At 44.6% G+C, this 27,021-nt stretch overlaps 2 protein-coding genes across 17 annotated transcripts in view; one reads left to right on the forward strand and one right to left on the reverse strand.

Annotated features, from left to right (window-relative positions):
- The window catches only part of SUGCT (succinyl-CoA:glutarate-CoA transferase), a 475,994-nt gene that overhangs the window by 384,689 nt on the left and 64,284 nt on the right, over positions 1–27,021 (reverse strand). The gene's annotated exons all lie outside the window — the stretch shown is intronic.
- On the forward strand, positions 2,829–26,508 carry LOC128330751 (protein TsetseEP-like). Of its 10 annotated transcripts, XM_053264051.1 has the most exons (7): positions 3,570–3,636; positions 4,577–4,617; positions 6,824–6,915; positions 21,651–21,674; positions 22,502–22,530; positions 23,714–24,388; positions 24,569–26,508. In XM_053264051.1, exons 6-7 carry the CDS (start codon positions 23,812–23,814, stop codon positions 24,715–24,717), a joined length of 726 nt encoding a protein of 241 aa, XP_053120026.1. In that variant the 5' UTR covers positions 3,570–3,636; positions 4,577–4,617; positions 6,824–6,915; positions 21,651–21,674; positions 22,502–22,530; positions 23,714–23,811; the 3' UTR covers positions 24,718–26,508. The 10 variants fall into 10 exon arrangements, 8 of the variants coding, with proteins under 8 accessions (XP_053120023.1, XP_053120025.1, XP_053120027.1 ...); XM_053264048.1 differs by lacking the exons at positions 3,570–3,636; positions 4,577–4,617 and adding an exon at positions 2,829–3,091; XM_053264052.1 differs by lacking the exon at positions 4,577–4,617 and having other exon boundaries at positions 3,179–3,636.

The raw sequence follows: 27,021 nt of genomic DNA on the forward strand, positions 1-27,021 counted from the left end.
TAATTCCACAGGATTCGAGTAATAATGTTTTGCCAATATTTGTTGCTCTTCTAGCTTTTCCAGACAGTAGCACCAATCTTGCTACCTTATATCCTGTTGCCCATTTCTTAAGTGATAAGGTTGAGAACTACCAAGAACCATTTTCCACCAGCTCTGTGACGCTCATAGGGGACAGCAACAAATGCCAAGTCTATACTCTCTGCCACAAAATTGTTTGTTTGCTACCTAAAAAACTGAGTTATTTGGACTGCACCGATATGTATGCAACAATATATGCAAGCACGTGCACCCACTAAGCTATAGCTTAGCATCTGGGAACATGGATAAGACAAGAGGAACTGCTGGGATAAACATTTCTAGCAAGGTTAAAAGCCATTAGCTCTTATGTGTGAACCAAACCACTAAGCCACAGCCAAACTGTGGTTTGGCCATTGGGGACATGCCTCAGGCTTGTGTACTTCCTTCTCTCCACTGCTCACATACTCCTATTTATTTATTTATTTATTAATAGATACAATGTAAAACAAACGATTAATAAAGTAAAACAAGTTAAAAGACCAGGCTAAAACCACATTTAAATTTACATTTTTTTAAAAAAGTTTCAAATTCAAGTTATTAATAAAAAGCTAAAAAATTGGCAACTATAAAAACAAAAGAACCTACCAGATATAAGCAGCAGATTTAAAAAAAAAAACATGTAAAGGCCTCTTTAGAAATATGCATTTTACTTTAAGAAAAAAACTGAGGGAAGTTGCATAGCAAAGCTCTTCAGGAAGGGCAGTCCAAAGCTGAAGGGCCACAGCCAAAAGGGCCCTGTCTCTAGTCCCCGCCAACCAGACCTCTGTTAATGGCAGGGCCATGAGCAGGGTCTAAGATGCTGAGCGAGGGCATTGGCAGATTCATATGGGCAAATGAAATCCAACAGGTACCGCCGGCCCCAAGCTGTGTAGAGATTTAAAAGACAAGACCAGCACCTTGAATCTAGCCCAGAAGCAAATTGGTAACCAATGGAGCTGCCGCAGGATAGGTGTGACACTCATGAAGTGACTTGCACCCACAAACATCCTTACAGCAGCATTCTGGACCAGCTGAAACTTCTGAACCACCTTCAAGGGCAGCACCATGGGCGCACTGCAGTATTCCAATTTGGATGTTACTAAAGCATGAGTAACAGAGGTCAGGTCCTACTTCTCCAAGTTGCAGCTGGTTTACCAGCCACTGCTGGTAAAAAGCAGTTCTGCACACCGCTGCAACCTGTGCCTCCAAGTAGTAGTGCGCACGGACCGGTTCGGAGGCCATTCTACTGGCCTCTGAACCGGTCCGGACGTGGGATGGTTTTGGTTCGGGAGGGTTAGGGTGAGGGGTTCCATTAAGGGGGGGGGGCTTTACTTACCCCTCCCGCCCTTTCCAGCTTTGGCGCCGTAAATATAAAAAAAATCCGAGCAGCAGGATTCCTCGCCGCCCGCTTCTATCCCCATGGCTCCTTCCTGTTTAAAAAATCGGATGGCAGGATACTTCCGTGCTGCCCCCTGCTGCCGCTGAAGCCCCCTCGAAGCAATCTCACCCCCTTAAATCTCGCCCGGACCGAGTCCGACCGCACTCGGGCGGGCGGCAGCGAGATGTCCTTCCGCCCGCCCGCCCGCTCCCTTCCCTGCCGTCTGACTCTGCGAAGTGCAGGAAGCCTTCTGCGCACGCGTGAAGAAGGCTTCCTGAACTTCGCAGACAGCAGGGAAGGGGGTGGGAGGGCGGAAGGACATCTCGCTGCCGCCCGCCCGAGCGTGGTCGGACTCGGTCTGGGCGAGATTTAAGGGGGCGAGATTGCTTCGAGGGGGCTTCAGTGGCAGCAGGGGGCGGCAGGGAAATATCCTGCCGTCCAATTTTTTAAACAGGAAGGAGCCATGGGGATAGAAGCGGGCGGCGAGGGATCCTGCCGCCCGGATTTTTTTTTTATATTTACGGCGCCAAAGCTGGAAAGGACGGGAGGGGTAAGTAAAGCCCCCCCCCAATGGAACCCCCACCCCAGTGCCGAACCGCAGCTCTGTGGTTCCGTGCACACCCCTACCTCCAAGGACAGCATTGAGTCCAGAAACACCCCCACACTGCCAACTGTGTCTTTCAGAGGGAGTGTGGCCCTGACTAAGACCAGATTTACCTCACTACTCAGATGATCAGTTTTACCAACCCAGAGCACTTCCATCTTATCTGGATTAAGTTTCAGCTTGTTTGTCCCCATCCAATCCAGAACAGCTTCCAAACCCCTATTTAGAGCATCCACTGCCTCCCTGGTATCTGCTGACTTTAAAGATAGGTAGAGAGGAGTATTATCAGCATATGGATGGCACCACAGCCCACACCCATGGATGACCTCTTCTAGAGGTTTCATGTAGATGTTAAACAGCATAGGGGATAGAATAGATCATAGGAACACATGAAGCTGCCATATACTGAGTCAGACCATTGGTCCATCTAGCTCCGTATTGTCTACACAGACTGGCAGCAGCTTCTCCAAGGTTGCAGGCAGGAGTCTCTCTCAGCCCTATCTTGGAGATGCCAGAGAAGAAACTTGGAACCTAGATGCTCTTCCCAGAGTGGCTTCATCCCTTAAGGGGAGTATCTTACAGTGCTCACATATATAGTCTCCCATTCATATTCAACCAAGGCAGACCCTGCTTAGCTAAGGGGACAAGTCATGCTTGCTAACACAAGACCAGTTCTCTTTCCATGTGACACCCCATAGGCCAAAGTTCAAGGGGTGGAGCAGGAATCCCCCAGCACCACCTTCTGAGTACAACCCTCCAAGTAGGAGCAGAGCCACTGTAGAACCGTGCCCCCAAGTCCCAACCCAGAGAGGCAACATAAGGATACAAGGTTGATGGTATCAAAAGCTGCTGAGAGGTCCAGGACAAACAGTCACACTCTCTCTGCCTATCTCCCAGAGTAGGTCATCCACCAGGGTGACCAAGGCAGTTTCCGAGGCTGGAAGCCAGACTGGAAAGGATCTAAGTAATCAGATTCATCCTGGTCTGACTGGAGCTGAAACGCTGCCATGTTCTCCAATACCTTGCCCAGGAAGGGGAGGTTAGAAACTAAGGTATTTAAATCACCTGGGTCCTATGAGGGCTTTTTTAGGAGGGGCCTAATGACTGCCTCCTTCCTGTGGGGGCACTACCCATTGCTTCATAGAGGTATTCACCTCCCTGCCACCTATGGACACAGTCTCTCCCTAGCTGCTTTCACCAACCATGAAGGGCAAGGGTCGAACACACACGTGGTAGGCCTCAGTCTTCCAGGCAGTCTGTCCACCACCACAGGCACCACAGTCTGAAAACCATCCAAAATAACAAGACTGTGGTGCATTGGTAACATCCAGTTCTGGTGCCACGAAAACCTTAGGATCCAAGTCAGAACAGATACAAGCGTTTTTATCCACAAAATATAAAACAAATTGATCACAGCAGGCTGCTGAGGATTCTGTTTGATGATCTTTGTGGCCCTCAATTCCCTGTCTTACTTCCTGGTTCAGGCAAGCCAGGAAGTGAGAGATGGGATTGGAGCATAAAAGCTCAAGACACAGTCCCAATAGTCAAACCATGGTTTGGCTAATACGGTACATGTGAACCAAGCCATTGCCACCATGTAAGCATAACAAAATACATGTTTATATTACTTAAGTGCAGTGGTTGTAAAACTGTTTCCCATGGAAGGTTATTAAATTTCTATAGCAGGAAGGTTAACAATGTTGCCTGATTTGTATACTCCTGCCACCCAGCCAAGCCGGCTGCATACTGGCCCGGCTGCTGTGAGGAGGTGGCAGTGGCCACAGGCCTAGCCCGGCCACAGTTGCGACCATCACGGCCGCGGCCTGGGCTGGGAGGAAGCAGGAAGCAGCGGGACAGACTGGCCCTGGCAGTGCCGGAAGGGGTGAGTGGGGAACGGGCGGTAATGGCGGCGGCGGGGCCCTTTTTGGCCGCCCGGTGAGGCTCTGTGTGGGGGGAGGAACGGAATGGGGGGAGGGCTAGAAAGCACGGGGCTGAAGCGAGAGAGGAGAGGCCAGGGCAGGAGGGAGAGGGAGGGAGATACAGCTTGCCCCAAAGCGCACAGATACTCTGTGAGGGGTCGGCTAGTATATATATAAATTTTACTATGCTTTTTGTTCCCACTATTCAGCCTCATTTAAGATTTCTTTACTTCATGAGCTGAGCTTCAGGGGGGGGGCATTTTAAAATCTTGTCTCTGGGCCCACTCCAACCTTGCTACACCCCTGAATAGGCATCTCACCAGGTTCACGAAGAATGCTTCAAAGGGCTTGTTAATTGCTGGGGCTTGAGAGTGATACAGGCTTCAGATGGAAAAAGGCTGGTGCTGGATTTCACAGACAGAGTCAGCCCTTGATTCTTCACCCCGCAGCAAGAATCACTGAGCAGCCTCTTGACTGCAGGTTTCAGGCCTCTGCTTCACTACGCAGCAGGCATTTGGGATCCACACATGAGCAAAGATCTGTTCGTTAGGCAAAGCATAGCTCTCTGTTCGGTGAGCTCAATTCTTTATAGTTGTTTCTTCCTTTTGATCTCCATAGAGTCTATTCAAAATATCATCCTCTTTCCTGGATCACAAAAGGTGCTAATTGCTGTTACTCTCTGGATATTGTATTTTAATTATTAATATTAGTTCAGGATATTAGCTCAGTCCAGGGTGATCTGGATCCCATCTTCTGTTAGCTGTCATTGGGCAGAGTATTGTTCTATTGACATTCCCAAAGCAAATCTGCATCTTTGAGCTTGCAAATGGGCCTCTTTTTTTGTCCCCGGATTTTTCTGGTGCCTGGTCCCCCGAGAGTGTTAAAAGGTGTTAGCAAAGAAGAATCAAAGCTATAGGTGTGAGACAGCAATAAAATCATTTTATTTTGTGTACATTCACCCAGGGTGGAATTCTAAAAACAGCAATCGGGTATAAAAATGCTTCTACATAGCAAATACCTCTCAGAGAGAGACAGGATTATCCCCTTTGGGCAAAGCAGAGCAATCACCAATGATTAACACAGACCTTTTGTAAGAGGGAATGCAAGCTCAACTCTTAGCTTCCCCCGAAAATATTACCTGAAAGCAAGCTCAGGCAACTTTTAGGAGTTTAATCACTTTACTCAATTTGAATTCCTGATGCAAGGAGTTCAGTAGTACTGGCAAAGATCAGAGCCCAACCTGGCCTGCTGGGCTATGAGCTCTGATTCAACACGAATGAGCTGGGCACCAAACTATCCAAATTGCTAGTGTGTGTAAATCTTCCTGCCATGCCTCTGTAAAGGCATTCCATAGTGATAGCATTTGGAGATGTGTGAGACTGGAAACCAAGCCTTGCCACTGTCTCTCTATTATCCATTTCACAAGCACTGAGAAACAATGCTGGATTGCCTCTTCCTTCACAGAGCAATTATCATTTGTCCAGAGGTTATTCATGAGAACTGGGTCAGTTCATCTAAATTCAGGCATTAATTGATTCCTTAATAAAATGGAATCAGACACAGACCTGGATTCCATATAATTCTGGGTTGGTAACTCTGGGTTTAATGTCAGGGTGTCCCCAACAACAATGACAAATAAGCTCGCCAAAGACAGCATGCCTAAATTTACTGGTGCAATACAGAGCTGCAACAAAGGGCTAGAAGCATTATAGGATGCACTCTCCTCTCAAACAAGCCAACAGCTAAACACGAGTTGGGTTACCCACACATGCGTGTGCACGTACACACACACACCATACAAACCAAGAATACATCCTAGTTGCACCACAATCTTTTTAAATGCACACTGTTTCTTTGGCAAACATGCAGGAATTAAATGGTAAATGAAATGATGTAGAAATGGTTCCTTGAGAGTAGAGATAGGAAGTTTAGACGCCTCTGCTCTTAGTGATCATTTCACTAATTCTTAACATGCCTGAACCTTTTATTTGTATTTTCTTTACAAATTATATTTGTAGAAATGACATTTCCGACTCTTTCACCAATGTTTTTCACATAACTGGATCACACAATCCAGTGCTATAGCAGCTGCTTTCCACTTTCATGGAAATAAAATACAGTAGAAAGAAGGCTGAAACACATCAATGCTTCTAAATGCTTTGCAATCTTTCAGGAGGGAAGACAAAATAAAACATCTCATTAACAAACATTATTTAGTCTGTAGGCTATACTGTTTTTGTTAAAGCCTGCAAGTCATGTTTTATTTCCAATTTAAGAAACAAACCCACAAGGGTGGCCTTTAGACATTAAAGCAGATGTTCCACAAAGATACAATCTCAGCATTCATTCACTTGCACAGACAAATTTACCTGCTGTAAATATATATCATCATGTCTGTCTGCATTTACCTAACACTTTCTCAGTTTATTAAGGAGAACACATACAATACATCTGAATTCTTTTGTGTGCAATCATAAAGCATGGCCACAACACATGCTCAGTTCTGCATACCTGGTAATACCAAGACAAAGTTAAATTAGCATCCCACTATGGAAACTTTCACTTCTCTGAAACCAAAAATCGGGGGGAAAGATATTAAGTGCCAGAAGGGAAAACCAGACAGCAAAGAAGGATAGCATTTCAGAAGGCTTTTAAAAATTACAGACTTAATTACTGTAACCCAACTGACTCCATCAAAGTAATATACATGTAACACCCTCCAATAAGCATGTGATATGAGTTAAGTAAAACCATGGAAAATAATTTTAAATTAGACAATTTCTTAGGGGCAGGGGAGAATGCCTACAATATCTTCACATGTGCTTTACAAACTTCAGTTAACACTGAATATTTATTTCCTACTAGTCTGACAATCACATTTGACAGCTCAAAGACAGGAGCACACTTAAAGTCTTCTTAAAGCATCACTCCCCTGCAGATTTTTCCACGTTCAGAAGGTATCAGGAAAATCAAATTTCTTTATATATTGGTATGACAATGAGAATTCATAATTGTTTCAATTTGTTGTATAAGTTTATCTAAGTATATCAATTTGTTGTAAAGTGACAAGAATTAATCTTTTTTTTAAATCTATGTAAAAAAAGAAATTATTCATAAAACATTTAATTCCTGCCTGATGAATTTTTATACTTGGCAAATTCAGGAGGGATATCTAGAACATAAACTAGGGGGCCTCCAGAGCCAAATCTGGACCCATCAGGAATATCAACTGCCTGCACACCACACCAAATTGCCAATCAGAGACGTATGGGAGGGAGTAATGACTATGTCTACGGAATTCCTGGCTATATTCTTTGTGCTATATGGTTGGATGAAGGCTTGGCTGACATCTCTTCTTGAAAGTGGTTCTCCCCTAAAGCTAACTGCTGTTCTAGAGTTTTGCTTTAAATGCAAGAAAGGTCTAGAAGAATTACAAATTCGTACTAATCTCAGATATTGGACAAAAAGGACATTATAGAACTGGAGAAGGTGCAGAAGAGGGCAACCAAGATGATCAGGGGCCTAGAGCACCTTCCTTACAAGGTAAGGCTACAACATCTGGGGCTTTTTAGTTTAGAAAAAAGATGACTGAGGAGAAACATGATAGAAGTCTATAAAATGATGGGGTGGAGAAAGTGGTGCAAGAGAATTTTTCCCCTCCCTCTCACATAAAACTAGAATCAGGGGTCATACCATAAAACTGATAGCCAAGAAATTTAGGACAGACAAAAGGAAGTACTTTTCACACAAACTACATAATTGACCTATGGAATTCTCTGCCACAAGATGTGGTGACAGCCACCCGTTTGGATGGTTTTAAGGAGGGCTCAAATAAATGCATGGAAGACAAGTCCATCAATGGATACTAGTCTGAGGACTATATGCCACCTCCAGTCTAAGGGGCAAGATGCCTCTAAATACCAGTTGCAGGGAGCATCAGCAGGAGAGAGGGCCTGCCCTCAGATCTGGGCCACTGTGTGAAACAGGATGCTGGACTAGATAGTAGGGATGTGCCCGAATCGTTTCAGCGCCTCTTTGAAGAGGTGCCGAAATGATTCAGGCTCCCTGCTGCCAAAACATTTCAGCGCAGGACGAGGGGTTCCCTTAAGAGAAGTTGGGCATGTCCTACCAACCCGTCCCCCCCATAACAGCGCTGTTCCCATCCAAGCTTCTTCATGAAATTGGCAGCCTGTGCCACCTGACCCTTTAAAGCTCCGTGCCACAGCAACGGAATGCTTCCCCTAGCATCCTTCGTGCGGCGTGGGCCTGCAAATGGCCGCGCCAACGACACAATTTGTGTGCCAATGCCATGTGAGGGATGCTGGGGGAAGCATCCCATTGCCGCGGCACTTTAAAGGGGCAAGCAGCACAGGCTGCTGTTTTCACAGAGAATCCTGGATAGGAACAACGCCGTGATGGGGCAGTGTGGGGCAGCAGAGGCTTGGGAGAAGGGCAGGTAGGACCTACCCACCTCCTCTTAAGGGAAGCCCTCGCCACCCTTGGAATGGTGCCGAAGCAATTCGTTGCACATCCCTTCTAGATAGGCCTTGGGCCTCATTCAGCAGGGCTGTTCTTACAGTATGTCCTTACCATATTACAACTCAGTGTTTTTGTTTTGTTTTTATGTGATCAGCATTTCTACAGCATGTGGCTTCCTCAGTGCAATAAATTTGCTTATTTCCATACATCAGGGAATGTCTTCTAGTAGCAGAGAAAATGAAGCATCACTAAATAGCAATGCTCCTTTGCTTAGAATGCCTTTTCAATGGAAATATTTCAAAAGAACTTCTAAAGATAGACTCACTTTCAACTGTCTGCACGACAGTCTGCAGGGCTACAAACTGTTGCTTCATACTACAGAGACAGATGGAGAGAGATCAAGGAAGTACAAGACACTGAGGCAGTCCTGTATTGTGTTAGCTGAATGAACAAAAATGTGACTTCAAGACTAAAAAGGCACTTGAAAGTTGCCTGTTATTAAGTCTTTTTGTGCTATTGAACTATGCGGGGTTACACAAAACAAATCTCTGGAGGTAGAGTGTTGGAAAGAAGAGTGTGTTTTTAAAAGCAAAAGGTTCGGTTTTACATCATCTTTACAGCAGTGATGAACACCTACTGTTCACCCATGTATTTTGCATTTCTTTGAACACTTTGTGTTGTCTTCAGTAAAAATATAGGTTCAACATTTAAGTGTCAAAAGACAGCACATCTCAAAGAAAAGGATCATCTTAAATTCCGTTTGATTTGGGAAATAATTGAATTAATAGTAATCTTGTCTGCATGCAATCAAAAACTGCATGCATGGTTTTTTCCAGTGAAATCAACTTCTTCAAAACTCAAGATCTTCAGCAACAAAAGAGAAAAATTATGTTGATTGATTGATTGATTTCTATACTGCCCTTCAAAAAATGGCTCAGGGCGGTTTATACAGAGGAATAATAAATAAATAAATAAGATGGATCCCTGTCCCCAAAGGACTCACAATCTAAAAAGAAATATAAGATAGACACCAGCAATAGTCACTGGAGGTACTGTGCTGGGGGTGGATAGGGCCAGTTACTCTCCCCCTGCTAAATAAAGAGAATCACCACATTAAAAGGTGCCACATTAAAAGATGTTTCAAACTATTTTTCATTCTGTATTTTCAGTTGTGTGCTGCCTAAATATTCTTTAGCTGAATGGATATTATTGAGTAAAAACTTTTGGTATTTCCAAGAGCTCTTTTAGTTGAATGTCCCACAGAACTTTAAAAAATGTGAATTCATCTTTGCATCTTACCTGACTGGACCAAAATAACTTTACTGATTAAACAGATAAAAACTGCATCATGGCAATGTTCCACAATTCAAATGCAAAACTGTCCATTTTCTACAAGTCAATGAACTCTCGTGGACAAAATACAGTCATCTCTTGCCAACCACGGTTTTGAGTGCTTGCGAATAGGAAATGGTGGTCTTGCCAACCACGACTCGAGTATCTGCAGTTGGTGAAGTTTTTTTAGTGACTGCAGAGGGGGGGGGGGTTCCAGCAATTTGGGGGGTTCAGAGATTCGATTTGCTCATTCTTCTTGGTGACTCTTGGCAATATTACAGGATTTTTAAAGCATTTCTTGTATTTTTTCCCCTTTATTTTTAGGTCTTTTTGCAGTCATGGTTCCCCTACCCTGTTTCCCATAGACTTTAATGCCTCGCCAACCACGAATTTGCCAAAGGAGAGGTTTTGCCAGAATGGAACCCTAACGGTTGGCGAGGAATGACTGTATTTACTTGAACTTAGGTTTAAATCAATCTGAGATTGGGACTCAGATAGCCAAAATTTCTTTGCCTTTTTCCAATCAGTGGAACACGAATAATAATGAAGACAAGCAAGCTTGCACAGTGCTTTGTTCATTTTAAAAAAACTTCATACATGTTTAAGAATGATTGCAATATTACCAGCAGCGATGGATAAACTTACCTGGAGAGGATTAAAACACAAGTAAGATTTTGTAGCTTTAATAAAAGAAAACACAGATGAAGTCTGTCCTATTTTCCAGGCTTTTGATTCATTCTGGTTTAGCACATGTGTTCCTTAAGTGCACCTTATGAATGTGCAAGTTGGAGCCACTGCCATGGCACAATGTTACTTTTCCTCCCCAAAATCTTACAACAGTGTCATCCATCATGACACACCAACCTCTGATTAGCCACAATCACTTTGTTTGTTCATTTGTTTGTTTGTTTACAGCTCTTTAGTTTAGGGATGTGCACAAAACCAGTTGTCCGGTTCAGTTCGAGTCCAGACTGGACTCTAACCGGACCAGGCAGGTTCAGTTTTGTGCACCCCCAAACACCCCCCAGTTTGGTTCAGGAATTCATTTAATTTAAAAAAAAACAACAAACTTTATTTTTAAAGATTGGAAAACTCATCGCCTCCTGCTCTGAGGGCTCCTCTATGGGTGTGGGGTGGTGCCTCTGGAGATTCCTCCTCCCCTGCCAGCCTCTAGTTTGTTACAAATAAACCCAGTTCGGTCGGTTTTCGGCCCATTCCAGGCCTGTCCCCTGTTGCGGCAGGCATTTTGGAGGCCATTGCGCATGCTCAATAATCCTCTGCCACTGTTCTTAAAACAAACCCCCGAACCTGAACTGTGGGTTGTTCAGGTTGAGATCAAGCCAAACAGGGGCAGGTTTGGTTCAAGGCCAGCTTGATGTTGAGCCCTCAAACTGGGCATTTTTGTCGTCGAGCCGGTTCGATCCTGAACTGTGTACACACCCCTACTCTGAAGCTGCAAGTGGAGGCAGCTGCAAGGGAATAAGAAGCAGAAGCAGCTGCCAAGTGGGAGAAAGTCCCTTCCCAAGTGCAGCAAGAGTATGATTCTTGTAACTGAGAGCAGGAGTTGCAGGTGAGAGCCTATGTTAAGGCCATTTTGTTAATCTGAGTAAGCAAGCCCTTGTAGCCCAAACCTAATCACCAAAGTAAGCAAACAACATACTCCATTCCGCACATACACACCCAATGACTGGCAGAATATAGCGGGAAGTAGTGTGGCATAGCGCTTAAGAGTAATAGACTGGGGAGACTTGGGTTCAACACCCCACTCAGTTATAAAACTTGATGGGTGACCTAGGGCCACTCACCATATTGTCAGCCTTCCTAACCATCCACTGCACAGGGCTGTTGTAAGAATAAAGCAGGAGGTAGTGATAGAATCACGGATACCAGCTCTTGGAGGAAAGGTAGGATAAAAATCCAACAAATAAATAAATAAACGTGAGTTCAATCCATCTGATTACCCTACCTCCTACTCTGCCCACCTGCATGATGATGATTAATGAAAGTCAAAGGAACATGCACACAACATATTAAACAGCAAAAGATAAAATTGTTAGTTCCTCCCAACCTGGCTAAATAATTAGTGTGTGCATACACGCACGCATGCACACAAGCAGCAGGAAAGTGAACAATGTAAATCAGCACAGAATGCCACCCACCTCACGCCCAAACTGCATTGCTTACAACTTCAATCTCCAGTTCAGCCCAAAGAAAGCATGCAAACATACATCAGAATACAATGCCTTTTCCCTTTCCTTCCCAGTTCACTCCATGGCCAAGCCACACTGTTACCTACCAAAAACTTCAAATCTGCTGCTCTTGCCTTGTTAACTGTTGTCACCACACAGTCCAAGTGCAAGGAAGAACAGAATTGGTTGTCCAGCCATACCAACAAACACCACACTGGATTCAAATGAACATATCTTACTGATTAGTTATCTCAATTTGAATCCAAACTATTTTAACTGAATGGTTAGTTTGGCAAAGTTTTGAAGACATAGGTTCCCAGTCCCACAGGCCAGTGGTTGGTTATTTGGAGGGAATAAGTGACTATATTTTTTAAAATGTTACACGACTGGAGCATTTTATTTCAGAAGGGGTTGCTTTGTTTCAAAGATGTTAAAATATTTTATATTCAGCAATCTGGAGTATAAATTCCAACTAACCATGCAACTTAAATGGTTCAAAGCAGCAACATCTGAGCATGTACCAGCACAGCACTTTTCATCTGAAACTGCTGGCAAGACCATTCTGTCCCAAACAGATGCAGATTTTCCTGAGCAATGCCGACTTGCCCCAGCTAACTCAAGCAGCCCTGCACCATCAGCACAGCCCTGTGCATTCAGTGCAGAAGATGACAGTACAGAGGAAACTCCCAACAATGGTCTGTTAGCACCTTCATTTCCTGAGCCTATGTTGGGGATGAATGCCTCTCTGAGATCTAAGCGGAAATGAAGTTCTGCAAAAGGGATGGTTGATTATTCAGTCTAGCAGGGAGGAGGGTTACGTATTGTGGAAAGTGTTAAAAGCAATACATATTGCTTTAAGACAGGGCCTCAGCCTGCTTAGTAGTAGGTAGCGGTTAGGAGGGGTTAAGCTTTGTTGCTAGGCAGCCAGCTACTCTGCTGCTATACTATCACGTTGGTGTATACTTCAGGAGCCTGCTCAGAGAAGTTCAGCTATCCTGCATGATTTTTTTCAAGGATTTTATTAATAAATGCTTGTTCATTAATGTTTAATGCAAGGTTAATGTAAGGTTAATGTCTGTTAACCCTGCAGTATCCTAGTCTCTTGTGTAAAAGGTAAAGTGTGCTGTCGAGTTGGTGTCGACTCCTGGCGACCACAGAGCCATGTGGTTTTCTTTGGTAGAATACAGGAGGGGTTTACCATTGCCTCCTCCCACACAGTATGAGATGATGCCTTTCAACATCTTCCTATATTGCTGCTGCCAGATATAGGTGTCAGCGGGGACCTGGCAACCTCTGGCTTCGAACCGGCAACCTCTGGCTTGCTAGTCAAGTCATGTCCCCACTACACCATGTGTTGACACACAAAACAAAGTGTCTATTTATAGACAAAACAGCCAATTACAGGTTTTGACAGCAGCATCAGTAATTATCACTCAGTTTCTCAACTACATTATTGTTCCATCTTTGCCCCTTTGGCTTTGATTTGTTATTGAAGTTTTTCTCTTGACAATTTACTGTCTGCCTTTCTTCAAATGGCATCTACAAAATGGAACTGTTGGTGAAAATGGCACTTCTTTCAACTGCTGTGTAGAAAAGGAGAGATTAGGTCTCTTCTTTTTCTCACCCCTACACGGTAAGCTGCACTTGTCAAAATTCTCTCTTCTACACAACTGTTCCATTGCATCTGGTCACCCTGTCAAGGAGGAATACCCCAAACCTGGTTAGCTAAATAACCAATGACAGACGGCTGCAACCCATACAAGTAGAGAGAAGCAGTGAGGAGATGGGGAAGAAAAAAACAGGGTGGCCTGGAAACTAGAGGAGAGGTGTATGAGAGGGTAGAATAGTTAGTTAGTTAGTTAGTTAATAAATCAGAACAAAGAAAGCCTGTCACTGAAGGAGAAATGTGTTTTAAACTGTGTGGTAAATTTGTAAATAATTGTGTTTATGTGGTGTTTGTTGAAGTGTCAAGACTTCGATACCCATTACAGAGAAAAATGCCACAAATGGGGATTCTGTAATACATAAACATTTACAGTGAAACAACTGGTTAACTGCTTGCAGGGCAAACTGCTAAAACTAGTGGACAGCTCTAACTTTTGCTAGTAAAGCCCTCAGTAAATATTACGAAAGTACTGTAAATGTTATAATTGTCCAGCATTATTGTATAATTAAAATAGTAATATGTATATTTTTTTATAATATAATCTTAATATTCAGTCAATAGAAGCAGAGAATTGGCTTAACAATATTATACAAACAATGTATAATATTATACATTATACATTATATCATATTATACAAACAATGCTGACCACAGGCTACAATCTCAGAATTCCTTTAGGCATGCCAAGGGCAGGTGCAAAACCAGTAGGACTTTTGACTTTTTTCCTTGAACAGCGGCTTCCCATATTGCATTGCAACTGCCTCCCTTTGCAGCATGCCGGTAAGGGGACAATAAGTTGTTGGAAAAGGATAATAAAAGCATTTCACTGGCAGCACATAAAGGTAATTATGTTGCCTCTCTTAATCTAGGCCAAAGTTTATGGCATTTAAGACAATGCATAATAAAAATGGTTGAATTTTATGGAAGGATAAAGCTTCTTGCTTGATGTCAGACTGAAGAAAACTACTAACACTGCAGGAATCTGGACTGGCTGGGGACTTTTTTTCCTTTCTTTTTTTGTTGTTCCTCAACTGGTTGTAATTAAATGCAGGAATGATATTAAAAACTTCCAAGGGATATTTTCAGGCCACAACAGAAGACACAGATCAGTTTCATAATTGGAAACAAGTCCAGAAACCACTTCCTCCTTATTTACTATCATCTAAAGAATATTATTTAGATGCCGACACTAAAAGGTCTGGAGCTGACAATTATAAATCATGTAAGTGGGAAGAGGTTTCAAAGGAAGTTTATGTCAAAGGTTAAAAGTTTATAGTCAAGGGACAATGGAATGTTGGTCCCCACAGAAACCCATACCCATTAATTTCCGATCAACCTTCTTAAAGAAGTATCTTAATTTCATTTTCATGTGGATAAGACAGTGCCCCTGGTTTGTAATCAGCTGCTTATTATTCAGCCATCATCTAATTTGCTAAATCTACAGAATTAAAAAGTTCTTATAGAGTCATAGCTTTCAGTTTTTGGACACTAGGTTTTACTATCAGCTTCCCAAAGTAGAGTCAAAATTAGCAGACACATTATTCCTTATTCTATAATATCAATTTACAGGAGCCCAATCCAACCCAACCCCAGTAACTTGGTTCAAATTCAATTATGCTTTTTATGGTTAACCTTTAATATTTAGGAGGCATGAAGAAATCATGGAATGGAATGACTGCCTGCAAGTATCTCAGAAAATGCTGCAGTGAAATTTAAAATGTTAGAACTTTCACACAGATGTTTTGGTCAAATATTGCTTTTAAGTACTTTCAAATTGTTATAGGCATATAAAATGTTCATAATATTATTCACATTTCAGCTGAAAAATCCAGAACAAAATTCAATAGAAAATAAGACTAGTTAGTGAGTTGGTTGAGGTTTTCTCACTCCATCTAGTATTTGTAGACACGGGGTTTAATAAATAGCTTACAATAGTTTAACACACAGTACATAATTAACCTATGGAATTCTCTGCCACGGAATATGGTGATGGCCACCATCTTGGATGGCTTTAAAAGGGTTTTAGAAAAATTCATGGAGGACAGGTCTATCAATAACTGCTAGTCCTGATGGCTATAGGCTACCTCCAGGCTCAGAGGTACAACGCATCTGAATAGCAATTACAGGGAATCAACAGCAAGAGAGAGGGCATACCCTCAGCTCTTGCCTGTGGGCTTCCCAGAGGCTTCTGGTGGGCCACTGTGGAAAATAGGATGTTGGACTAGACAGGCCTTGGGCCTGATCCAGCAGAGCTGTTATTATGTTTTAAGTAATACTTTTCATGTTTCACTTCTCTCTTCTCCTTTAGATGACTGAAACTAAGTTTCACAGACCAACAGTCATAGAATAGGAGCACTACTGCCTTGAGCTGCCAAGTAATCAGAGACAAGGGAGAATGGGATAGCAAGACAAACACAGCCTATTTAACCCCACAGTTTAAATTATCTTAGTTCCCCATGTCATACATTCTGTTTCCAAATATAATATAAATTGCTTGTGCGCACACACACACACACACACACACATACACACTGTGAGCCCTTTCTCACAATCGCATGAGCAGGCTTGTCGGTAGAGAAGGCTGCAGAAGCTCGCCTTCCCCGCAGATGATCCTGCTGCCAGGTCTGGGTGTGCAGATCATGTATCCAGACATTCCACTGCTGCCCCAGGCAGTGTGGAGGTGCGGGGGCCAGGACACATCACAGGAAGGCTGATGCAGGACGCAGCCAGGAAGGCTGACACATGGTCAATTAAGTGGGGTGACACACGGTCTGACTCACAGTCAACTAACAGATGTGCTCTCCTGGTCCCCAGGGACGCAGCACTAACACAAGGTCAGTTAAAGAGGATTAAGGGAGCACTCACTCCCTTAACCTCATTTAACAGCCTGACTTCTAAGCCCAGTTTGCCGCCAAAGTGTGACTGGGAGCCCAGGCTTAGCTGCCCCAGATTGGTCTTGGCTGCTCATGATAACAGCTTCACTTTCTGCAACTTACTAATTTCCTCCAGTGATGGCATGTAAGAGTGGATCAGGGGCGTATCTAGGGTGGGGCAGGCAGGGCACGTGCCCCGGACGCCGCTTGAAGGGGGTGCCATTTTTTTTAATTTAAAAAAATTAAAAATGGTCACCAAAAACAAAATGGCCACTGTGCATGCTTAAATGGCCTCTGTGAGTCCCTAGGCCATGCCAGGCCTCGCAGAGGCCATTTGAGCATGTGTGGTGGCCATTTTGTTTTCAGCCATTTAAAAAAAAAATTTTTAAAAAAGGCCACCGCACATGCTCAAATGGTCCCTGTGAGGCCCTAGAGGCCAGGGGGGGAGGGGAACCTTTGCAGACCCCCTCATGGCCTTTAGGAAGCCCCTCGAAGGGGCTACAGGTGAATTGTTTTTTAAAAAATTAGATAATATAAGTCACTGTACACATATTCAGATTGGCACTATGTACAGAGAATCAGGGCTTGTGAATACTGAGCTGAAGCTTATGAGCTAGGATTGTATTCATTTGCTCTTACTTTGCTTCTTGTGATAAGTGAGTTAAATATGATGTCTTAACAATATGGCTATTAATGGTGAGTTTGTCTTTGAATCAGTGTGAAATCCTTAGTTTTAAGGCCCACTGGGAGTTTCTTGCTCTCTTTCTCTCATTTTAACTGTCTGAAATACTAGAATATATTTCAAGCAGTGACGCAGTTTACTCTGCATATCCTTTAATTATTTTCAGAGTATCTGGGAAAAGTCAAATTCTCCATTTATTTTTAAAACTTATGTAATAGTGATGCTACAGTGCATAGTAGAGAATTAGGTAGGCACTTCTGTTTAGTTTTCCAAGTATACCTCCACATAGTATTTGGGTATTTCATGAGCTCCAGCATACTGAAATTTGTAGTTTTCCAGCATTTTTTGGTCTGGCTATGTCCACTGCCATATAGTTTTTGAAATATTAAAAGATTAACAAGCTTGACTTGTATTTTTCAGCTGATATTATGGTAAAGTTATCTGAAAGATGGGTGTCAGATGTTTGGACAGGAGGACAATGGAGCAGCAGCAGTCTGGATGCTGACATGGATTCACATGTGCCTTGTTAGCATTGGTATCAACCAGTGTCTTTATGCCACCTTTATGCATTATATATTTTGTAAACATTCCTATGGCAAAATACATGTGTTGCTACATTGTATTCATGACAGAATCATGCCATCTTCTCCATAACTGGCAATTGATAGCCCCTGATATAGTTTGATTGATTGGTCGGTCAAGATATTACAAAAACAACAAAAAATGCTAGTGCTGTTTCCTTTTAAGGAAATTGAAGTGTGCTCCTTGGACTGCCATGTAAGCATACTTGGAATCAGTGTCCTTGAAAGCATATTATGTGTACAAATAAGCCCTATTCACAAGTTACATTCAATGCACAAACAATGGTACACTTCATATCTGTAGCCTGTGTTTGAGGGGCCTGTACCCAGGTCCAGCTTTTAAATGAATCCATGTACAAGCATTCACAGAAAAATGTGTACATGTGTAGCATTTGTAACATCTGAACATAATCTAACATCTGAATAGGGCTATAGATATAAACAAAATCAGAATTTCTCTGATGGCATTTTCAGCTCAGTACAGAAAGGAGTGCTTACACATGCATTGTTGAATGTGGAGCTGGTTTTATCACCTTTTTGAGACAGAAGAAGCTACTTATGGATGTGGATTTTAAAACATCAGCACATGTGGTACAAGAAGTCCATACAGAGTTTTGTGACCCCTTCTTTGCATTTGTGCATCTTTTGGAAGTTTGGAACTCATGAAGCTATAAAACGAAGGGATTATTGAAAGAATAGTTGGGTGCTTTTAGATTTTATGTATTAGCCCATATGAAATATTAACATAATGGGTATTATTGGTTATTTTAATGTGTATGTATATGTGAATTTTGATGATTTTAAGGATTTATGTATTGATTTGAGTATATATGTGGGTAATTTAAAACATAAATATTAAATATCCAGCAACTTTCATCCTTTGGTATGTTTTGAGAAAAATCCCTACAATATTAGGTTGCAGTTGAATGTGTCCCCTTAATGTCTTTTTAATATTGCATACAGCAAAGGTTTTGTGTGGGTGGGTTCTTGTGATGAAATATAGAGTTTCTGTTGGACTCACCTAGGTCCTTCTTCTTTTTGTTGCCATTCTTTCACCTGAAACATGTCCTTTATTTTTATTTATTTTTTGTGGGGGGGACTCTTTAAAAAGTTGAAAAACTTCTGTGGAGAGGGGTGGGAAAGTTGGCCTCATGACTGTAAACTATGAGAGCAGGTCCGCCCTTCCCTGTGCCAGGGATGCACCTAGGCAATTGGGGTGCCTCCAACAGCCACCCTGCGCCCACCACGCCATGCCTCTGTTTTTTGTTTTTGCATAATTCAAGCCACCATGGCATGTGTGTGGCTGAGGGGTGGGCCGGGGGGTGAGCTGAGCAGGACTTGCCTCCCACCCCCCGGTGGTGGTGACCGGAGTGACCACTCGGCCTGTCCATTCGGCCCAGAGGCTCTTGTTTACTGTGAGGTACTACAGCGCACCAGTGCAGTTAAAATAGATTGCCACAAGCCCATGATGCCACGCGCTGGAGCACCTCGCAGTTATCAAGAGCCACTGGGCTGAATAGACAAGCCCAGCGGTCACTTCGGACAACACCGGGGAGCAGGTAGGCAAGTCTTGCTAAGCTCACTCCCCAGCTGCCACTTCTCGCTTAAATTATACAAAACAAAAACACCGGACGTACGGTGTGGCGAGGCGGGCACAGGTGGTTGCAGAAGGGAGCCCCCCTGACCATTTGGAGTCTGCCCCTGGAGGCCATGGACCAGGACCCCAATGTCCAGGGGTAAGAGCACCTCTGACCCCCCCCCCCACAACCAGTCAATCCTCAAGGAAAAACATTCTGAGCAAAAAACACTCTGAGAAAAGTGACTTTCAACAGCAACTGAGTGCTTCCGTATTTCAATGTGACACCTTTTTGTTTCCTGATAAAATAATATACTGGAGAGTAATTGCAGTGCTGTTGGTGGCGGCAGCAGCCAGAGGGGCAGGAAGTGAGGGATACATACCAGCTGACAGAATGTCAACAAAACATTAAGCAAAAGCACTTCCAACAACAACATATGGTTTAACTATAGTGGCAGAAATAATAGCTGTAAGGAGGCAATCGCTAGAATGCCTAAAGATGTACGAGTAGCATCTTTAGCGGGATTCATCCATCCCCTGTGGGGCCATGAGCTACCATGGTGGGTCTTTTGAGAGGACAGAGAGGAGGTCCCTTTGTCCAATGTTCATTTTAATGTGCAGTACATCAAACTATATGCAGCAGAAACTAAGATTTTGTACAGTTGGGCCTATTGAGTTTAATAAGGATGTGGGTTGTTTCCTAAGAAGAAACAGAGGGGGCGGGGATAATTGTTTGCTTTCCATTGTCATAACCTTATACTAAAAGTACATTACAGCCTTCTGTTGTGCCCTCTCATTCTTTGTGGGCCATCTTCATTTTTTGTGCTTCCCCTCTTTCTTTGTCCTTCTTATTTCCCCTCCCTCCCTCTCGGTCACTTTCGATTCATTTGCCTTTTTCTTTCTGTAAGCAAATTCTGAAGGAAGGGGATGCTTGTGGGTAGGGGTGGGCTGCAGCCGCTGCTTGTGCAGTTGGACACAACGTTTATAATAAACCTGCATGCTTCCTCTGTAACATGTAAGAATGCAAATGCAACAGCCGCACCCACTGCATGTCCCCAGCATCTGGGATTCTGCCTGTGCACCTGGAGGTTCTCTATAGCCATCATGACTAATAGCCACAGAGGGATCTCTCCTCCTCCGTGAATGTTTCTAACCCCCTTTCAAGCCCATCTAAGCCAGTGGTCATCACCGCATCTAGAGGTGGTGAGTTCCACATGTTAATTGGCTTTCTTTTTGTGTATTCTGAACAGAGACGGGCCTCAGTGCTGAATGTGATTTAGAGGAATTTCCTAGCTAAAGGACTTCAGCAAGTGATTAGGTGGAAATCTAATCTCAGTGATTAGGTGGGAAATTAGCTGGGGACATGCAATGGATGTGGCTGTTGCCTTTGCCCTCTTACATGTTACAGAGGACTCATGCAAGGCTTATTATAAACTTTGTGTCCAACTGTACAAGCAGCAGCTGCAGCCCACCCCTATCCACAAGCATCCCCTTCCTTCAGAATTTGTTAACAGAAGGGGAAAGTCAAATGAATAGAAAGTGTCATGTGGGGAGCAGAGAGGGCAGGACTGGGATGACTTGCCCCTGGTGCTCTGACACTTTGAGCTGCACCCCCAAGACAGTGTTTGGATTCAAACCAGAGCCAGCATGACCAGTAACAGTAACTTGTGACTTCACAGTCAGCCACAGAATTCTGCCATCATGGTTCCCCTTGGAAACCTGCGAAGATTCTGCAGCAGGCTCACTTGGCAGCGTTTTAGATTAGCTGAAGCATCTTCGATAAATTGGCTGTCTTCGGCTGTCAGTTTATTAGCAGCTTATCAGCTTAGTTGTCAAGAAGGGTGGCTGTTGGTCATGTGTGGCCTGCAGGTAAGTCTCTGGCATGGTGGGTGAAGCAAAATCTAATGGCGGTGTGGACTTGGTTTTTAAAGATGCCCTTCCGTTGTTTTAGCCTGTCTGGGCAGAGAACTGAAGCCCAGCCTGCTGTGTTCACATGTGTTTGTGCTCCTTGTGGGAACTTCAGTGGTCACAAGTTCACCACCACTATTCACACCACACAGCTTCTCCCTGAAATGCAGGCGGCCCTCGAAGGTCACCTGCTTGGCTGATTTCCACTGTGTTTCTTAAGCTTGGAGGTCCTAGACCGGTGAAGCTGTATCACTCAGGAGCTACTGGCTGGCTCCTGTGGGCCCACTTGGGGGGTTGTGGGGAAATCCTGCCCACCAGTTGAAGCTGACTTCAAAAGCTGCCCCCCAGCACCCCCATGTTATTTCCAAGAACATGCCTAACCGTTTCTTCTTTCATGTTCCCATAGGTCTCACCCAGAGGCAGAACCAAAGTGAGTTGCTCTCTTCTCTACCCTTGACTCCTCTTAATGCTTTTGGCTCTGGTGTGGCCAGCTGAAGGGATGGGGGGGAGTGATGAGGGGGAGGTGTTCAGACATAGCCCAAACCCAGGTGTGGCATATATTGCCTCATCAAGGTGAGCCCATCTCCTTTCCATGTTCAGAATGCCAGTACCGTATTTTATGGACTATAAGACTCACTTTTTTCCTCGAAAAATATCTGCCAAAATTCAGGTGTGTCTTATATGTTTTAACAGTTTAATATGTTAAAACTCTGAAAAACTGGATTAAAATTAAGGTGCATCTTATAGTCCGTAGCGTCTTATAGTCCGTAAAATACGGTAATTGGCTGCTGAATCAAATGCCAATTTCATCAACTGTCCCCTTGATACCTTTGGCAGGCTGCCTCCCTCCTATTTAAAACACAAAACAGCATGTATGTGTCCCTTTGGGGGGGGGACTTTTTAAAAAGTGGGGAAACTACACTGGAGAGGGGTGGGAATGCTGGCCTCATGACTGTGAACTACGAGAGCAGGCCCACCCCCCGCCCCGCCACAACCAGTCAATCCTCAATGAAAAATACTCTGAGCAAAATGCAGTGAGTGACATTCAACAGCAATTACATTCACTGCTCCCAGCTATGGAATCATCCAAAATTAGCAGGGCCAGCTAGAAGGATTAGGGGAGAGGACATACTTGGCTGCATGTGACATAAAATTAGAGGGAGGGCACATACTAGTAATACCCCTAGTATTACTGGGGGAGGAGACCCTTTCTTTCCTGTGATTTGCTACTAAGAATATTTCTCCTTATCTCTGCAGGGATGAAGATGAAGAGGGGGCACTGACAGGTAAGTGGATGATGAGAGTGCCTGCTTCTCCTCAGGGCTCCCCAGCCCCCCAGGGAAAGCCTCCTTGGAGAACTATTTATCTTAGACAATGGAGAGAGATGGGCAGACATCCATCTGATGGATGGAGAGCAGGAGGGCAGGTTCAGCCACATCTATCCTTTGCTGTTGATGCAGCCGAAAGTGTTAGAGGAGACTGGGGGTGGGGGGGTCTGTGAGTCACATCTAACTATCCTCCATTTGAGGAGGAGATGGGGAAAGGGCTGTGGCAGCACGCAGGTAGGTTTGGTCATTCTCCTTTAGAGGTTGTGCACTTTTGAAAAAGTCCTGCGAGAACCCTTTGCCCACACCCAGCCCCAAAACATCCTCTGGGTCTTTTTCTCCCTGCCTTCAAGAAGAGAAAGCTAATTATTTCCAAAGTATCTCATTTTTTGACAATTACATGGGTCAAGATGGAATTGGAGGATCACCTGAAAACAAGGGCAACATTTCCTGGCCAATGTGCTCTGAGCTTGGTCCAAAGAGACTCTTTCTTTCTCCGACCACAGTTTTCTACCTCTAGGAGCCAGGCCCGCATTCCTGAGATCACAGCTATGCTTCCTGCTTATGGCATCCAGGCAGATTTTCAAGACCCCCCACCCCACTAGGCCAAGAGGCTGTAACTGGGGGTTGGTTCGTGAACCAGAGATAGTCCATGTCAACCATCAGCACCCATTCTGCTCAAAGGAGAAGATTCTTTCCTCACACAGAAGGGAGAGCCCATAGCCCAGTAGTGGAACAATTGCTTTGCATGCACAAGGTCTCCTGTTGAGACTTCATCATCTTCTGTTAAAGGATCTTAGCTAGCTAGGAAAAGGTCTCTGCCCAAGAGTGGCTACCAGCCACAGTAGGGCAAAGAGAGCCAAGAGTATGACTTGGTAGAAGGCAGCTGCACTTGTATGTACAGCAGACAGAGCCTGGCCATTGCACTCCCTTCTGAAGTGTACTTGCTGAGGGCTGTCTTGCCAGTCAGTGCTATGCAATGTACTCCTCTTCATTCCTTGCTTGTTTCCTTGGGTGGCCCACCTCACCCACAATCCCAGGCTACTTCCCAGCTGGCTAACCTAGGCAGAAAAGGGAGGCCATTTCTATCAGGCCTACAAGCCACGATCATTTCCTGATTCCTGCTTTATTTCCTCTCTTTCAGGTCACCCCAGAAACCCAACCCATGTTGCACCATTTTCTGGGGGACTCCCCAATGTTTGGGGGGACACTCTGGGGAAAGAGCTCACTGAGGAACCCTCCATGCCAGAACCCCTTCCAGCACCTCGCATCACCAACAACATCCTGGGTGAAGTGCTCATCGAGGAACCCTCCATGCCAGAACCCCTTCCAGCACCTCACATCACCAACGACATCCTGGAGGAAGAGCTCACTGAGGAACCCTCCATGCCAGAACCTCTTCCAGCACCTGGCATGACCAATGACATCCTGGAGGAAGAGCTCACTGAGGAACCCTCCGTGCCAGAACCTCTTCCAGGACCTGGCATGACCAATGACATCCTGGAGGAAAAGCTCATTGAGCAACCCTCCGTGCCAGAACCTCTTCCAGCACCTCGCATCACCAACGACATCCTGGAGGAAGAGCTCATTGAGGAAACCTCAATGCCAGAACCCCTTCCAACACCTTGCATCACCAATGACCTACTGGGGAAAGTGCTCATTGAGGATACCTCAGTACCAGGTCCTTCCATCCTCACAGACACTCCAAAGGAAGCAGCTTCTGTGTCAGAGCCCTTACTAGAGCCTTCCATTGCTGATAATTATCTTCAGCAAGAAGTAGAACTCCTCAAAGGGTTACAGCATGACTATGTCCAGAAGCGTAAGTATTGCGACACCTCAGAAACCTTTTGCATATACACCCAGCACAAAGATCAGCTGCAGTTTTGATACCCAGCCCAGATGATGGACTAAGCCCTAACACTGCCCTTTTTGCAAGTCACCAGTACTCAGCCTGGTCAGCACATACAACATTTGTTCCTTTTTGTTCTCTTTGTTGCAGAACTGAGGGTTCGCCGCATTTCCCAACAGTTCCCTCATTCTCTCCAGGCCATCAACCTGCAGATCGGACACACGCGGACAAGGCTCATCCTCAGTGAAGTTCGGCTGCAGCGGTGGGAAAGGAAAGGTATGTTCACAGCATGCCCCTGAAATTGCTGCTGGGCTAAGAACGGCTCTTTTGTTTATTTCATGTTGAAATGCTTGATTTGAGTCTGCATCTAAGGTTTCAGGGGGGAAGCCTGTGAGTGGTTTGTCAGTGCTTGCTGAAGTGTTCCTTCATTTTCTGTCTTTCATGTGTCCAAGCTCCAGTGCCTGTAATCCAAGCAGCTTCTCAGAGTGAGCAGTGAGGGCAAGTGATGGTGGGTGTGGTAGGATATCAGCCTTTGCAGCTGACCTCCTGCTTCTTCTTCTCTCTTGCAGATGTTCCTGCAGGCCCTGCTGCACTTCTCCAGCCCTCTGGGTCTGATTCATCATTGTCCTCTGCCTCCCTTGAGGTTGCCTCCATCCCACCCTCCACATCCACCTCTTCCCTCCTCCTGCATCCCTCTCCACCTCCTCCTCCTTCCCCACCTCCTCTGGAGCTGGACCTCAGCAATGTTAAAGAAACTCTGCAGAGTTTGGTAGAGATGCAGGTCCATTAGCTGCGTGACCGTAAGTCTCACAGAGGCAGCACTCCATAACCTCTGCCTTTTCCATCCTCGTTGTGATTTTACAATCTAAAAAACTTATAGTCTAAAAACAGAGGCAGGGATACAATAGAAGAAGGAGAGGGAAGCTGAGGTGAGGGCAAGTGGGGGAAAGATGTGTATTTCAGCTGCACCTCCTTAGGACCAGGGAGACCCAGGTTTGAATTCTCATCCAGTCATGAAACTCTCTGGGTGACTTTGGGCCAGTCACTTGTCCCACAGCCTAACTTACCTCTTAGGGTTATTGTGAGGAAAAAATAACCATGTATAAACCTCCCTGAGGTGTTTGAGGAAGAGCAGAATATGAATGCTAAAAGGAAAACAAATATCAGCCCTTTTGAGTTTAAGCTGAGATGAAACCGGAAACCAAGGCGGATGATATACAATTGTGCATATTGCAAATCCTCCTTATAGTGTCATCAATGTACATGGGCAAAAGTTCCCTGCCACCAGGAGCATACAGTCTAAAGTTTGGCTTGGGAGAGAGAAGTGAGGAAGAGGAGGAATGGGAGAGGAAAGCATAAGGGGCATTCAATTCAAGCCGATGGAGCTGCCTCTACTGAGGCATAACGCCAAAGGCTGCGCAGTGGAGGTGGGTTTTCAGGTATCATTGGAGGGATAGGAGAGAGATGAGGGGCCACATCTGAGTGGCTGTTCCAGACCCAAGGGTCAGCGAGAGGGAAGAGAAAGAGTTGTTTTAGAGAGCAGGAGACCTTCAGGTGGCTCCTGAAGACAGAGAAGCTGGAAGAGCAAAAATCAACCTGACGAGGTGCACGTTCACCGGCGGGGGTGGGGGGGGTACATAGCCATGGAGGGTTTTCAAGACAGAGAGGAGGAGTCTGTGCTGGGCATGGAAGGGGACTAGAAGTCCGTGCAGGAACTGACATGGTGGAGGACAGGCCCCTTCACCCTGTTTGTTTTCTCTCCTTCAAGGCCAAAGAGACCTCCGCAGCTGCCAGGAATGCTTACAAAGCTTCAAGGCACTGAGGGGACAATTGAGGCGGCTAAGGAGCAGACTGGCCAGGGTGGAAGCCATTATGGGGATTGTGGTTCCTCCAAGGGAGCTGGACGTTGCTGAGGAAGAAGGGGAAGGCAAATCATAAGAGACAACTGTGCTACTATTTACATAAGTAGCAATAAAATGCTGTGTATATATATTTTAAAAATTAAATATTTGTTTTAATAGGATATAGAGATAGAACAGCAATAAAACTAGCATATTTATTGTTTTTAAAAATAAAATGTTTTATTTTAAAGAAAATACATTTGTCTTGCTTTGAATATTCTTTGGATAGAGTTGGGTAAAAAGGTCTTTGGGTCAAACTCAGCTACAGAAAAGACTCTCTTGGCCAGTCCACTCAGGGCCAAGAGATGTTTGAGAGGTTCAAGATGTAGCTCAAGATAGACAGTTCCTTGCCAGGAGGCTCATACAGAGCTTGTCTGCCCCAACATGTATGGCTAGGAGGCTGGATTTTGGCCCTGAAGAGGGCTCTGCCCCGTGTGGAAGAGGATGGAATGGTGATGCGGAAGAGGAAGCTTGATTTAGGGCAGGGCTGCACAACTCCAGCCCTCCAGCTGCTGTTTGGCTACAGTTCCCATCAACCCTGACTATTGGCTACTGTGACTACTGGGGACTATGGGAGCTGTAATCAAACAACAGCTGGAAGGCCCAAGTTCGAGGCCAAATGTTATTCTCCAGCCCTCTTATTTTCCACCAAGAGCCAAAGCAGCAGCTGGAGGCTTAGATCCAGGCGGAGTCAAACTGAGT

Source organism: Hemicordylus capensis, chromosome 6, assembly GCF_027244095.1.
Source record: "Hemicordylus capensis ecotype Gifberg chromosome 6, rHemCap1.1.pri, whole genome shotgun sequence".
NCBI lineage: Eukaryota > Metazoa > Chordata > Lepidosauria > Squamata > Cordylidae > Hemicordylus > Hemicordylus capensis.

What these genes read in the sequence shown, in the direction of transcription:
- LOC128330751 (XM_053264048.1), top strand. Translation starts at nt 23,812, where the DNA reads ATGCCAGAACCCCTTCCAGCACCTCGCATCACCAACAACATCCTGGGT. An exon ending in GCATGACTATGTCCAGAAGC is followed by an intron (nt 24,389 to 24,568) that starts GTAAGTATTGCG and finishes TCTTTGTTGCAG; the next exon opens with AACTGAGGGTTCGCCGCATT.